The following is a 13830-nucleotide window of genomic DNA, read 5'->3' as shown; positions in this document are numbered from 1 at the left end:
TAGAAGATGTAAAAGCAGGAAAATGAGATACGAGATCGGTAAAACGTGGATTGTTTATAAAATTTCATGAAGAACAATTTTGGAATTAAAATTTTCTATGGAGATCACAAAACGATTTGTTTTTTATTTATTTTTCATGATGAGTGGTTAACCAGGTCTCCTAAGACCCCCCAGGCAGTTTTCACCGACCAAACTACAAACTACACATTTTCAGACTCCGAATAACACTCGCCAACCCTGATGTCTTCCGTTTACTCCAAGAAAAACCAATGCCACGGAATGGGAACACGAAAATCCCGCTGCAAGTGCATTTTGGGTTCTATGTCGAGAGTTTGGGAAATTTTAGGGCCACGGAGATGGTGAGTGGGGGTCTACGGTATTTTCACAGATAGAAAATTTTAAGAGCTTCAAGTTAAGTTAAAAATTATCAAAAAATGTTAAAAATAAAAAAGTTACGAATTTTCGAATATTTTTGAAAATCCAAAATTTCACATTTCTTACTGTAACTCGATCGGTTTTACCTTAAACAAGTTTTTATTTGAATTTTTAGATTCTGTAAGTTAAGACGATTTCTATGAGTATAATCATGCCTATGTTCTGAAATTTCGAAAATTTGACTGAAATCGGGTCTGAAAATTCAAAATTCTGAAAATTTTCAGAATGCAGGCATGATTATACTTTTTTGAAAGCTGGAAACGTGCTGAATTTGATTTTAGTATTCGTTTCCCCCAAAAACGTAAAAAGTTGAGATTTTCAGAAATTTCAAATTTTTTGAAAAAATTTGAAAATCCGAAATTTTCAAAATATAGGCATGATTATACTCATTTTAACCGTCTTGACTTTCTGATTTTGAATATATAAGTTATTTCTTGTATAAATAAATTTTTCTAGACCTACGACATGGATATGTATCTTTACATGAGTTGGCAGGACGACACTATGCGACATAATGGTTCGGAGCACGTGTTGGTGAATGACAAGGATATTTTGGATAAGATATGGCTGCCCGATTTGTATTTTGCAAATGCAAGGACCGCCTATTTTCATAAGGTGGGTACGGAAATTTTTCAAAAAAAAATTTTCAGATTTTTTTTTCCAATTTTTGTCAATTTACAAAAACTGAAAGTTTTTAAGGATTCAAAATGTAATATTAAGAACCTACGCATTCTCAGCTTTCAAAAAAGTATAATCATGCCCTATTTCTGAAATTTTGAAATTTTGACCTACATTTTGCCCCCGGTAGGTCAAAAAATTCAAAATTCAAAAACCCCGGCATGATTATACTTTTCTGAAAGCTCTCACTATCCTCTCTCCAAAAATCAAACTTATTTCTAAAAATTTTCTGACTCCGCCCCTTTTCCAGGTCACTGTACACAACTTCAACATGTTCATCTCTCCACAGGGTACAGTATCCTATGGTACTCGTGTCACGCTGAATTTGGCATGTAATTTGGATTTGAAGGATTATCCGTTGGATTATCAAACGTGCTATATCAAAGTTATTAGTTGTGAGTTGGAAATTTTTTTTTGGAGCGTTAGAAAATATTATTTTTCTGAAGTAAAAGCATTTTTTAGTACTTTTCTAAAAATATTCTCACATCATCAGATAACTTTTTCCACTTTTCCCAAAAAAACATCATCACAAGATTCCCCCACAGATTTGGGGACTGAAAAGTGCACTTTTTTCCTTTCCTCATTTTTTGCCTAACAATTTTCAATCTGGGAGTCCTCTCCCCACGGACACTCCATAATTTAGAAATTGAATTTATTTTTTTATTTGTGATGCTTTTTGGCACCACCATGAGCTTGTTGAAAGATCAGAGATTCTCAATTTTGGTAAATTTAATAATCTCAAAAATTTTTGAAATTTTTTTTGAAAATCAAGCAGGCAACCAAGTCATGATTTAAATTTTCAGACCTTTTTCAGATATTTTGGTCAAATTTTCCAAATTTCAGAACCAAGTCATGATTATACTCATTCGAAAGGTCTTTGCGCGTTGAATTTAAAAAATTTAATGTTTATCTGGATTGGAGCAAATCTGACCAAGATACGGTAGTTTTAGTAAAAGTCGGAAAGTTAGAGTGCAGAGATACCAGACACTCTGCGTCTCTAACCCGAAAAATCGATATTTTCAGAATATAGCGATGATTATACTCAAAGGAAAGCTGAACACACGCTGAGCATAATTTTAACATTTCTTTTAGCCGAAACCTCTGAAATTTCAGATTTCAAAAATTTAAAAATTTTTTGAGAAAAATTGAAAATCTGAAATTTTCAAAATTTTCAGAACCTAGATATGATTATAGTCAAATGAAAGCTGAAATCAAGCTGAATTTGAAAATTATAGTTTTGGGAGCTACTTTTGGGTTTCTAGGCCACCATCACCAAGAGTAACTTATCAAGATTCTTCCAGACGCCCACGTGAAACAGGAGATGAACGTCACCTGGTTCCCCAATGACCCGATTCGTTTTAATCCGGAAATTGATCTACCCGAATTTCATATCCGCGCCCTCGACAAGGATTACTGTAACGGAGTATTCCTGTACACTTTGACTCACAACTCCTCTCGAGTCGGCGAGTTTTCGTGTCTACTTGGGATGCTGAAATTGAAAAGAGCAATTGGATTTCATTTGGTGCAAAGTTACATTCCCACTGCGTTAATTGTGGCAATTAGCTGGGTGTCGTTTTGGATTGACCGACGGGCGGTACCGGCGAGAGTCAGCTTGTCATTTACCACATTGCTGACTTTGAGTACTCAGGTAAGTATACTCAACTGAATTTTTTTGAAAGTTTTGATATTTTTACAATTAGTTCATTGAATTCTAGTCATTTTAAGCTTAAAACCAAAAAAATCCATCGAGAAATCAAAAAGTTACAGAATTTCGAAAATTTTCGAATTTTTTCGAAAATCAATTTTCCGCTGAAATCGCTGAAACTCGAATTTAAATAAGCTGAAACTAGTACTGTTAGAATCAGCAGAGTGCCAGCTTTCAGAAAAGTATACTCATGCCTATATTCTGAAAATTTTCGAAATTTTGAATTTTCAGACCTTTTTTTCAGAATTTCCGTCAAATTTTCCAAATTTTAGAATCTAGGCATGATTATACTCATTTGAAAGGTATTGACCTACTAATTCCAAATATTCAAGTTTCAAATAGTAAAAACTCGAATTAAGCGAGATATATCGAGATTTTCAGCCAAAAATTTTAAGCAAAAAAAATTCTGAAAATTTTTTTTTTTGAAATTTTGTTCAGATTTGTTTTTTTAGCTCATATATAATTATTTTCAAACTTTTATGTCCAATTAACTAATTTTTTTTACAAATATTCCTTAATTTTCCAGGGTAACGGAATCCGCTACGCTCTTCCAGCCGTCTCTTACGCCAAGGCCATTGACTATTTTTATGGAGGTATGTAAGTTGGCCTAGGATCCCAAAGTTAGGCCATTAAATTGATTTTTCTTCTAAAATCTGAAATCTCCAAATAATGAGCTTTCAGAAAAGTATAATCATGATATACTTTTGAGAAAAAAAATTTTGACCAAAAATTTTTTTTTGGAAATTTGTTTTTCTGAAAATTTTTTTAACTAAATTTTTATTTTCAGTATGCATGTTGTTTATATTTGGTGTCTTGCTGGAATTCGCAATGGTCAATAGCTATATGCGACGAGCCAACAAGTACAACCACATGGCTGAGAAGATCCAGAGCGCCTATGGTGGGAAGCCCATTATTGGTGAGTACGGTAAAGTTTTGCTCTATTTTATTTTTTTTTATAAATTATTTGATGCATGACGGTGAAAATGAGCTATAAATGAGAGTCATTGGTTAGGAATGAAGGGAGTTGTGGATTTTCGAAAATTTTTCGAAATTTTTCAAAAATCAACTTTGTCATTTTTAGGTCTGGTGGCCTGGGATGATGTAGTTGAGCTCTAAAATTAGAAAATTTGAATCAGCTTATTTTCAGCTTTCAGAAAAGTATAATCATGCCTATATTCTGAAAATTTTCAGAATTTTGAATTTTCAGACTTTTTTCAGATTTCAGTCAAATTTTCAAAAATTTCAGAACCTAGGCATGATTATACTCATATGAAAGGTCTAGAATTGTTAATTCTGAAAATCATATTTTCGATCAATTTGGATCAAGTCTGACCGAGTTACGGTAGTTTAAGTGATTTCTGGATTTTCGAAAATTTTCGAAATTCTGTAACTTTTTGAAATTTCGATCGATTTTGGAAATTTTTAGCGCAAAAAATTTGAAATAACTTGAATCAAACGTAAAAAAAATGAAAATCTGCAAAAAACTCAAAATGACCGTGGTACGGTAGTTTCAGATGCGTCTCTCACCCCGAAATTCCAAATTTACAGAATATAGGCATGATTATACTTTTCTGAAAGCTTAGAACGTGCTTATTTAGAATTTCTAGGTTTGAACGACTAGTTTTGGATTTCTAGGCCACCAGTACAAAAACTCGGCCATAAAAATAAAAAATTTCCCAATTTTTCTTTTTTTTTTCAAATTTTCAAAATTTTTTGAACCTATTCATGACTATGCTCATTTCAAAGCTCTCAATCTCACAAATTTGAAAATATAATTCATTTTCCCGTTTCAAAACACACAAATTCAGCAGCTGACTACGATTCCGACTACGAGGAGGGTCCCACCAAGTACTACGGTAACCTGAACAAGAACTCCGCCCACTTGATGTACAAAGCGCTGAAATTTTCGAGAAAAGCGTTGTCGATTGATAAGGCGGCACGGTTTGCGTTTCCATGTGAGTTTTTGAAAAAAAAATTTTTTGAAAATTTTGAAAAAAAATTTTTTTGAAAATTTTTTTTTTTGGATTTTCAGACTTTTCTAGACCAATTTTCGCTGAAAATCCCAATTTTTATAGTCATTACTTCTCAAAAACCGGTTTTTCAGGTGTATTCGCAATCTTCAACGTCTGCTACTGGATGTATTATTTACGCGAGCCGCCGCTGATGGACTAAAGACTAAAAAATGTTTTTTTTTTTCGAAAAATAATTTTTTTCGAAAAATAATTTTTTTCTGGAAAAGTTAATTGATATATTTTTTATAATTTCCTGGTTTGTCATAATGGGTTTATTTACCGATGCGGGTGGTTAGATGACGGGTTTTGTTCATAGTTGCTTGATGGTTGGCCTAGTTAGAGAATGGCCTGGGGAATAGGGGGGTGGTGGCCTAGGATTGGGGAGTTAGGCCATAAAACTTCAATTTTTAAAAAGAGGAGGTTGAGAGCTTTCAGAAAAGTATAATCATGCCGGGATTTGAAATTTTGGGATTTTTTGGAAATTTGAAATTTTTTGAAAATTTTCAAAAAATCTGTAATTTCTGAAAATCTGAATTTTTAGCGTGGTTGACCAAAACTAGTGTTAAGTTTATACGTTGTTTACTAAGAGCTTTCAGAAAAGTATAACCATGCCTAGGTTCTAAACATTTTGAAAATTTCAGATTTTTCATTTTCCTCTAAAAATCTGAAATTTCTGAAAATCTGAAATTTTAGCGTTTTATGGTAAAACCAATATTGAAAACATTCTCAGCAAGTTTCCAGCTTTCAGAAAACTATAATCATGCCTATATTCTGAAAATTTTGAATTTCGGGGTGAGAGACCCTAACCTCCCCACTAAAACTACCGTAGCCCAGTCAGATTTCATCCAAATCCAAAAATTTTAAATTTTTTGTAATCAGCGCGTCAACACCTTTCAAATGAGTATAATCATGCCTATATTTAAAATTTTCGAAAAGTTGGCTGAAATTTCGAAATTCGGGTCTGAAAATTCCAAATTCTGAAAATTTTCAGAATATAGGCATGATTATACTTTTCTGAAAGCTCTTATTCCCCTGAGTCCAAATATTCAAATTTCACACTCTAACTCCTGACTCCAAGGCCACCACCACCAGCTCTCAATTTCCAAGACCACATGATTTTTGATTTCCCGCCAAATCTCACTGTTTTTTTCTTTTGATTTATTTTCACTATTCCAAGTCAAGTTCCTCGTTTTTCTCTTTTTCTCAAGCATTTTTAATTCGTTCTTCCTTCTTCTCTTCAACCCCATTTCCTCCTGTTTTTCGTGTCGGAACACCCGCCAAGAATAAAAATAAAAGACGAAAAAATAAACAATTCTCTGTGTGTGTGAGTACTATTTTTCAAACTGAATAGTGAGCTCTAAGCTTTTGTGTGTATGTATGTGTATGCGTATGCTCAAGTGGGGGGATCGAAGGATAAATAAAAACAAAAAATAAGGGGGGGGGAGGGGGTTGGCGGAAATAGTGTCTGACATCACAAAAAACACAAAAAATACAAAAAAATTTGAAAAAGGGTCCTGTTTGTGTAAAAATTGCTTAAAAACCAAGTTAAAACAAATATGAAATCGCTCTAAGCAATTTCTGCAAATTTTGAATTTTTTGAAAATTTTCGAAAATTTTCGAAAATCCATAACTTTTCAATTTTTTGTTCATTTTCAGTGATTTTTGTCTTAAAGTGATCAGAAACTCTTAAACTACAATATAAAAATATAATATCCAGCAAAACTAGTCAATTAGTCGCTTTAATTAGTCTAAGATGATTCACGTTCAAATAACGTTAGTCATAAGGGGGAACCGGTAGTATCCCTCTCGGAGTCTGTGCAAACAAAACGTAAGATGTCTAATAGATCAAATGATAAGAAGATGGGAATGTAGATCAAATATTGAGTCATCCGTGGGTTACTGTAGTGTGGACATCCGGACAGACAGGCTTACAGAGAGACAGAGCAGTGACGCTGAAAATCTTTTAAAAAGTAGCTCGGTTCAATTTTATCCAATTCGCCTTAAAATCAAAATTTCAGACACAGCATGTTTCCAGCTTTCATTTAAGTATAATCATGCCTATATTCAAAATTTTCCCATTTTTGGTGAATCCTGTTATGAAAGCTACAGTAACCGGTGTCTAAGCCAACGTTTGGGCGGCTGATGTAATTTTTACAGTAACATAAATTTATTCTATACATTTTCCAGCAAAAATCAGCTGAAAATGTTGAAAACGGACAGAGTAACAGATTTTCGAAAATTTACGAAAGTTTTCGAAAATTTCTAATCATCATAACTCCGCCAGTTTTCATCCTAACTTTCTTGTAATCAGATTCCCAGAATCAACACGTCACGACCTCTCAAATGACTATAATCATGCCCATATTCTAAAATTTCGAAAAATTTTCAGATTTTCAGAAATTTCAGACTTTTTGAAAAAAAATAAAAATTTTAGAACATAGGCATGATTATACTTTTCTGAACCGTCTTAACCTCCTGAATCTAAAAACTCAGGTAAAAACTTTTTTAAGACAAAACATATCGAGTTACAGTAAGAAATGTGGAATTTTGGATTTTCGAAAAATTTTCGAAATTTTCGAAACTTTTCGAAAATCTCCAACTTTTTGATTTGTCAACATTTTTTGATAATTTTTAGTTTAAATTAAAGCTCTTACTTTTCTCTATTCCTTAAAATAATCACTGTCCGAAATTCACCATCTCCATGGCCGTCAGACACCTAAAAAACCAAAAAACCCAAAAAAAAATTTCAAAAATTTTTTTTTCGAAAAAGTCTCAACCCAGATCACTGTCTCATAGAGTTCAAGTGCCATATCTCCTGGCACCCCGTTCCGGTAGTGGATAAGCGCAAACAATCCCGAGTGATAACAACACTTTTCGACAAATAGTGTATTGACCCCCCTTCTCCAAAAAACAAATACGGATAGCCGAAATCCCAAAATACGAAAAATAAGAAAACCAGCGAGATAATCCGGTTTAAAAACGCAAACACTGGCAATTTTCCAGACATATTTCCTGTCTTCTCTAGACTCCGCCTATTCCGGCGCTCCGCCCACTTTTTTCTGTACAGAACGGTTTACGGTGAGGAGAGACCTCATTCTACCCCCCGCTTTGACCTTGGGACATGAAATTTTATATTTTTTTGTTGGTTACGGTAGTCGCGGTACACGCACTGACTACAATTGCAGATGTGGACCGGATGAAACATGATTTGTCCAAATTTTTGTCGATATCGAGGTGAGTCATTAGAATTTTAGAATTTTTGGAATCTGAATAAGTTTCGACCTCTCTCTCACTTTTTTCTTGGCGTTAAATATATTTTTTCTCAAAAATTTAAAAAGTTTCCTACATTTTTAGCTAAAAATCAACCTGAAAATTAATGAAATGAAAAAGTTACAGATTTTCGAAAAAATTCGAAAAATTTAAAATATCACATTTTTTACTGTAACTCGATCAGTTTTACCTTAAGCAAGTTTTCCATTAGATTTTTAGATTTAATAGGTCGAGACGGTTAACATCAGTATAATCATGCCTAGGTTCTGAAAATTTAGAAAATCCGACCCCGGCGGGGGGTCAAAAAATAAAATTCTCAAAATATAGCCATGATTATACTCATTTGAACCGCAAAAATTAATTGAATTCAAAAATGCAATCAAAATTTGAGTTGCAGAAAATTTTCGAAAATTTTCGAAAATCTGTAACTTTGTCATTTTTCGACGTACCTGAATCAGAGTTGAGCGAAATGCGGTTTTTGAAATGGCGGAAGGCGGAAGGCGGAAAGCGGAATGAACATTTTTTGGGCGGAAAGCGGAAGGCGGAATTTAAAAAATATCGGCGGAAAGCGGAGAGCGGAAGGCGGAAGCGAACATTTTTTGGCGGAAGGTGGAAGGCGGAAAGCGGAATTTAAAAAATATCGGCGGAAAGCGGAGAGCGGAAGGCGGAAGCGAACATTTTTTGGCGGAAGGTGGAAGGCGGAAAGCGGAATGGAAAAAAAATGCCAAAAGGCGGAAGGCGGAATACAATGTCGCTTTCAAAAATACGATTTTGGCCTTATTTTGTAGTAAAAAACACTAAAATGGTTAAATTTGAGTTAAATTTTGTTTTTTTGATAAACACTGATAGCTTTGCTGCAAAAAACCACAAAAATATCAGTAAATTGGAGTCTGCGAATAAATTTTTCAAGCTGAGGAAAAAATCTTTAAACAGCGGAAGGCGGAAGGCGGAAAACGGAAATAGGATAATTTATGGCGGAAGGCGGAAAGCGGAAATAGGAAAATTTTTGGCGGAAAGCGGAAAGCGGAAGGCGGAATAAAACATTTTTCGGCGGAGAGCGGAAAGCGGAAGGCGGAAAGAAAAAAGTGACGGAAAGCGGAAGGCGGAAGGCGGAAGGCGGAATTCCGCTCAACTCTGACCTGAATTGTTTAAAGCTTAAATAATAGATTTTCAATTGGACTACTTGTAAAAATACCAACATGTTGATTAACAGAGTTCTAACACCTAGAAAATTATAACAACTGGAAAAAAAAGCAAACTTTTCAAATTTTTCTCAAAAACCCAATTTTTTCAAATCCCGGCATGGTTATACTTTTCTAAAAGCTCTCATTTTCCTGATTCTAAAAATGTTAATTTTACCAAAATTGGAGCAATTCCGACTGAGTTACGGTAGTTTTAGTTGGTGAGGTAGAGCGCAGAGATACCAGACACTCTGCGTCTCTAGCCCCGAAATTCGAAATTTTTAGAATATAGGCATGATTATACTCAAATGAAAGCTGAGAACATGCTGAGTATGATTCTGATATCAGTTTTCCAAAAAACGCCAAAATTTCAGATTTTTAGAAATTTTTCGAAAATTTTAAATTTTTTTTCTAAACCTAGTCATGATTATACTCATTCGAACCATCTTGACCTTCTGAATTCAAAAAACTACACCATTTTTATTTCCAGACACAATGAAACCGAGAAATCCGTGGCGCGTGCCGCCATCAAGAGAGCTCTGGAGGCAGTTGGTTTGAACTCGATGACTCACACTTTTATTCACGAAGAATCTGTGAGTTATTAGTTATTTTTAAGGGATTTATTATTATTATTTATTTAATTATTTAATTAAAATTTTGATTTCCAGAACGAAATCGGTGCCAACGTGATAGCTGTCCAAAAAGGTCCATATTTTGGCACCGGAAATGATAAAATGTTAATTTTGTCGGCGAATTATGATACGGTGGAAGGAAGTCCAGGTTAGTTTGGCGGGAATTTAAAAAATTAGAAAAATTTAATTTCATTTTTGAAAATTTGAAATTCCAGGTGTCGATGACAATGGCTCGGGAGTGGCTGCGGTGTTGGAGGCGGCTAGGGTGTTATCCACTCTGGATAACCTGTATTCCAGACAAAATACTATTGTTTATGTGTTTTTTGATATGAAACATAAGGTTGGTGGGTTGATAATAAAAAATCTGGAACAAAAAAAATTTCGAAACAAATTTTTTTTTGGCTGAAATTTTTTTGTCTGAAAATCAATGACTGAAAATGGCTGCAATTTTTTCATAAATAATTCTTGATTGGACAATCATGTTCCAGCAAAAACCAGCCAAAAATCACAAAAAATGAAACAGTTACAGAATTTCGAAAATTTTCGAAAATCTGAAACTACTTAACCTACAGTAACCCGGTCAGGTTTGAGTCAAAACAACTGTAACCTATATTTTTGAAATCAGCGCGTCAAGACCTTTCGAATGAGTATAATCATGACCTACTTTGTAGACAAATTGAAAATTTTTAGTAAAATGGGTCCCATCACGAAAAAAATGGATCGAAATTCAAAATTATTAGAAATATGTCATGATTATACTCATTTGAAAGGTCTTGACACAAGGAATCTAAAAATATTTATTTTAATGGATTTCCAGTAAATCCGAACGAGTTAGATAAGTTAGAGTGGTTTTCAGATTTTCGAAATCTTCCGAAAACTTTCGAAAATCTGTAACTTTTTGAAATTATCATATTTTTTGATGATTTTTGACTTAAAATGAAGGAAATCATCCATATTTATTGCAAAAAATTAAAAAAAGTGACTGTTTCTCAAAATAAGCTCTCAAAGTATGTAACATCGTATGTGACATTCGATTTTTTTGTCCCACCACAAAAACAACAGTAACCAATTTTTTTTATTCCTTGTAATGATTATACTTATTTGAACCGCCTTGATGCGCTGATTTCAAAAAAATAAGTTTCTTTGAGTTTGGTGCAAAACTTGACGAGATACGACAGTTTGAAGATTTTTGAAAAATTTCGAAAATCTGTAACTTTCTCAATTTTTGTTATTTTTCGTCGGTTTTGGGCTCAAAATAAAGCTCCTGTTCAAAATTTTCCACTAAATACAAATTTCCAGGCCTTGGCCGGTTCCCACGCCTTCGTAGAAGACGTCCTTCTCCCCCTCATGGAACGTACCAACACCAAAGTGATAGGTACCGTAATCGCCGACGGTCTTCTTCATTTTGATCCCTTCCCAGCTTCTCAAGCAATGCCACCAGAGTTCGAGTCGGTAAGTTTCGAAAAAATGGAAAAAAATAATGTAGATCAAATTTTTGTTCAGTTTTTCCCGGAAGCCGCTCAATTATTGCATGAGCATTCTCATATGGGAGATTTTATTCAGATATCGTCGAGAAATGATGTGGATGAAGAGTTGGTGAGAAGGTGAGTTGATTAATTGCATAGTTGTCACGGGCCGGGCCGGGCCGGGCCGATTTCCAAATTTTCACCGGCCCGGGTGAAGCGACTTTTTTTCGAAAAACATGTTTTTTTCAGCAGTAATTTTTGAAAAAGTCGTTTTGGGGGCATTTTCTGCAAAAATTCGACTGAATTGATGATTTTATAAGTTCTACAGTGAATTTAGTGATAAAAAAACACTTGAAAATTATTTTTGGGGTGCAAAAATTGTAAAAAATTTTCCACCCGGGCCGGCAAAATTTTTCCTCGGCCCGGCCCGTCAAATGACAAGTATGATTAATTGGAAGTTCATCTAGTATTAAAAACTATTAATGTGGTCTCCGAATCCCAAAGTGAAATTTCTAACTCGAGCCGCTGAAGTCAGAAGAAAGTTCGGTCAGAGATGGCCTAGGGTGGAGAAAACTAGTCCTTCAGCTTTTTTGAAATTTTAAGCCATTTTCTTTCGTTTTTTGCTGTCTTTTGTCAGAAAAAACGCATAATCTGCATAAGATTTATTTTTTTCACCTTTTTGCAGTTGACCATTGCAGTTGATCATTTTTTTTTGTAGGGTTACAGGTAATCAAAGCAATTTCTTCCTGTTTCACAACCTGTAACTTTCATGGTAATGTCCCTACAAAAAATGGTATAGCTTCAAAAATTCTGTGCTATTTTTGCTCTGTTCAGCCCGTACAAAATTCATTTTATTGGACAATCGGGTAACACTGAAGTACACTGTCAAAGTTAGTCATTTTCCTATTAAAATAAACGAAGTTGATTCCAATAAAAACATTTCTAAAATTCAATTTAAAACTGAAATTCTGTCCATTTCCAGATACACCCGTGCCTACGACCGTTCCTGTCAGATGCTCTCCGCCGACTGGGAATTCCATCCGTGGTCCCTAAACCTCCAGATGAACATTGGAAACATCACGACTTTAGACCGGTTATACAAGTTATTCTTTATCCAATTTTACCCGTTTTAACTCTGACTAATCCCACTTTTCCTACTGTAGAATCAGATAAGTGTACTGTAGATTGTATGATTACTGTAATAAGATTACTGTAGGAAATACTGTAACTAAATTGTTTTTTGCAGACTCCACCCATTCCTATACTCGGATCACTCATCGTTCTTCTTCCATTCGAAACAAAAAACTGTGCAAATTCCAACGATTTATTTGACGGATACATGTAAGTATGGCGTAGAAATGCAATACTAGTCCCTTAAATTAAAATTTCCGAATTCAGGAGATTAAGCCCTTTCGAATGAGTATAATCATGCCTAGGTTAGAAAAATTGTCCTGGGTCCTGCCACGAAAACTACAGCAATCAGGGTTACTGTAGCATTTTTGTGTCATATTTATTGAAAAACTACTTTTAAACCGAGAACACATTATTCTACACATTTTGAGCTATAAACCATTCCCATACCTCTAAAAATCATTGAGTTACAGATTTTCGAAAATTTTCGAAAATCTGAAAATGACAAAACGTGTCAAAAGTCGCTCACTTTCAGTCCGAGCGTTGTGAAGTTTATATTTTTGCATTTAACGCGCCAAGACGGTTCAAATAAGTATAATCATGACAAATTTCTGAAATTTTTGATTCAGACCGTTTTTTGACACCCCAGGGGGTGAATTTCTGAAATTTTTCAAATATAGGCGTGATTATACTCATTTGAAAGCTCTAAGTGTGCTGAATACAAAAATATAATTAAAAATGAATTTTGAATAAAATCTGAGCATTTACAGTGTAATTTCTGAAATTTCAGATATTTTGGAATTTTTTCGAAAATCTCAAAATTTTCAATTATTTCTAAACCTAGTCATGATTATACTCATTCAAATGCTTAAAGTGTGCTGAATATGAAAATGATGTCAAAAAAAAGTTTCGACCAGTATCTATCTGAGTATTTAGAGAGCAGTCTCGGAAATTTCAGATTTCCCAATTATTTTTTCCAAAAATCCCAAAAATTTAAATTTTCTCCGAACCTAGTCATGATTATACTCACTCAAACCGTCTTCACCTCCCGAATCTGAAATTCACAACAAAATTCCAATAACTCAAGCCCCGCCCCCAAAATCTGTCCCTTTTCCAGTGAACCTACGCGGAGTCCGCCAATACTGTGTGCAGTGTGACGGTCTCTACATGATGACCGAACAAAATATGAAATTTTTGGCGCTGATGACGGATTCGTTGATCAGATTATTGATTGAAATGAGTGGATCGTCGGCGGCCGGCGTCGTCGATGATTTGTATAGTTTTATGTTTAATATTGATGTTGAGTGAGAGAAAAAAAAT

The 13830-nt window shown here is 34.3% G+C and overlaps 2 protein-coding genes across 2 annotated transcripts; both read left to right on the top strand.

Annotated features, from left to right (window-relative positions):
• Nucleotides 1-269: 269 nt before the first annotated feature.
• On the top strand, nucleotides 270-4990 carry GCK72_011517 (uncharacterized protein; the record flags this gene model as incomplete). The annotated part of the gene is made up of 8 exons (XM_003103932.2): nucleotides 270-359; nucleotides 892-1050; nucleotides 1364-1508; nucleotides 2415-2761; nucleotides 3345-3411; nucleotides 3606-3734; nucleotides 4627-4773; nucleotides 4923-4990. The coding sequence occupies 8 exons, from the start codon at nucleotides 270-272 to the stop codon at nucleotides 4988-4990; spliced, it is 1152 nt and encodes a 383-aa protein (XP_003103980.2).
• A 3036-nt stretch (nucleotides 4991-8026) lies between these two features.
• On the top strand, nucleotides 8027-13818 carry GCK72_011516 (uncharacterized protein; the record flags this gene model as incomplete). Its single annotated transcript, XM_053728509.1, has 9 exons — nucleotides 8027-8064; nucleotides 9772-9874; nucleotides 9950-10061; nucleotides 10129-10253; nucleotides 11213-11365; nucleotides 11417-11517; nucleotides 12362-12481; nucleotides 12626-12720; nucleotides 13628-13818. The coding sequence occupies 9 exons, from the start codon at nucleotides 8027-8029 to the stop codon at nucleotides 13816-13818; spliced, it is 1038 nt and encodes a 345-aa protein (XP_053588086.1).
• Between the last annotated feature and the right edge of the window lie 12 nt (nucleotides 13819-13830).

Source organism: Caenorhabditis remanei, chromosome III, assembly GCF_010183535.1.
Source record: "Caenorhabditis remanei strain PX506 chromosome III, whole genome shotgun sequence".
NCBI lineage: Eukaryota > Metazoa > Nematoda > Chromadorea > Rhabditida > Rhabditidae > Caenorhabditis > Caenorhabditis remanei.
Note: the sequence above shows the minus strand (reverse complement) of the source record. Positions and strands in the feature narration are given on the sequence as shown.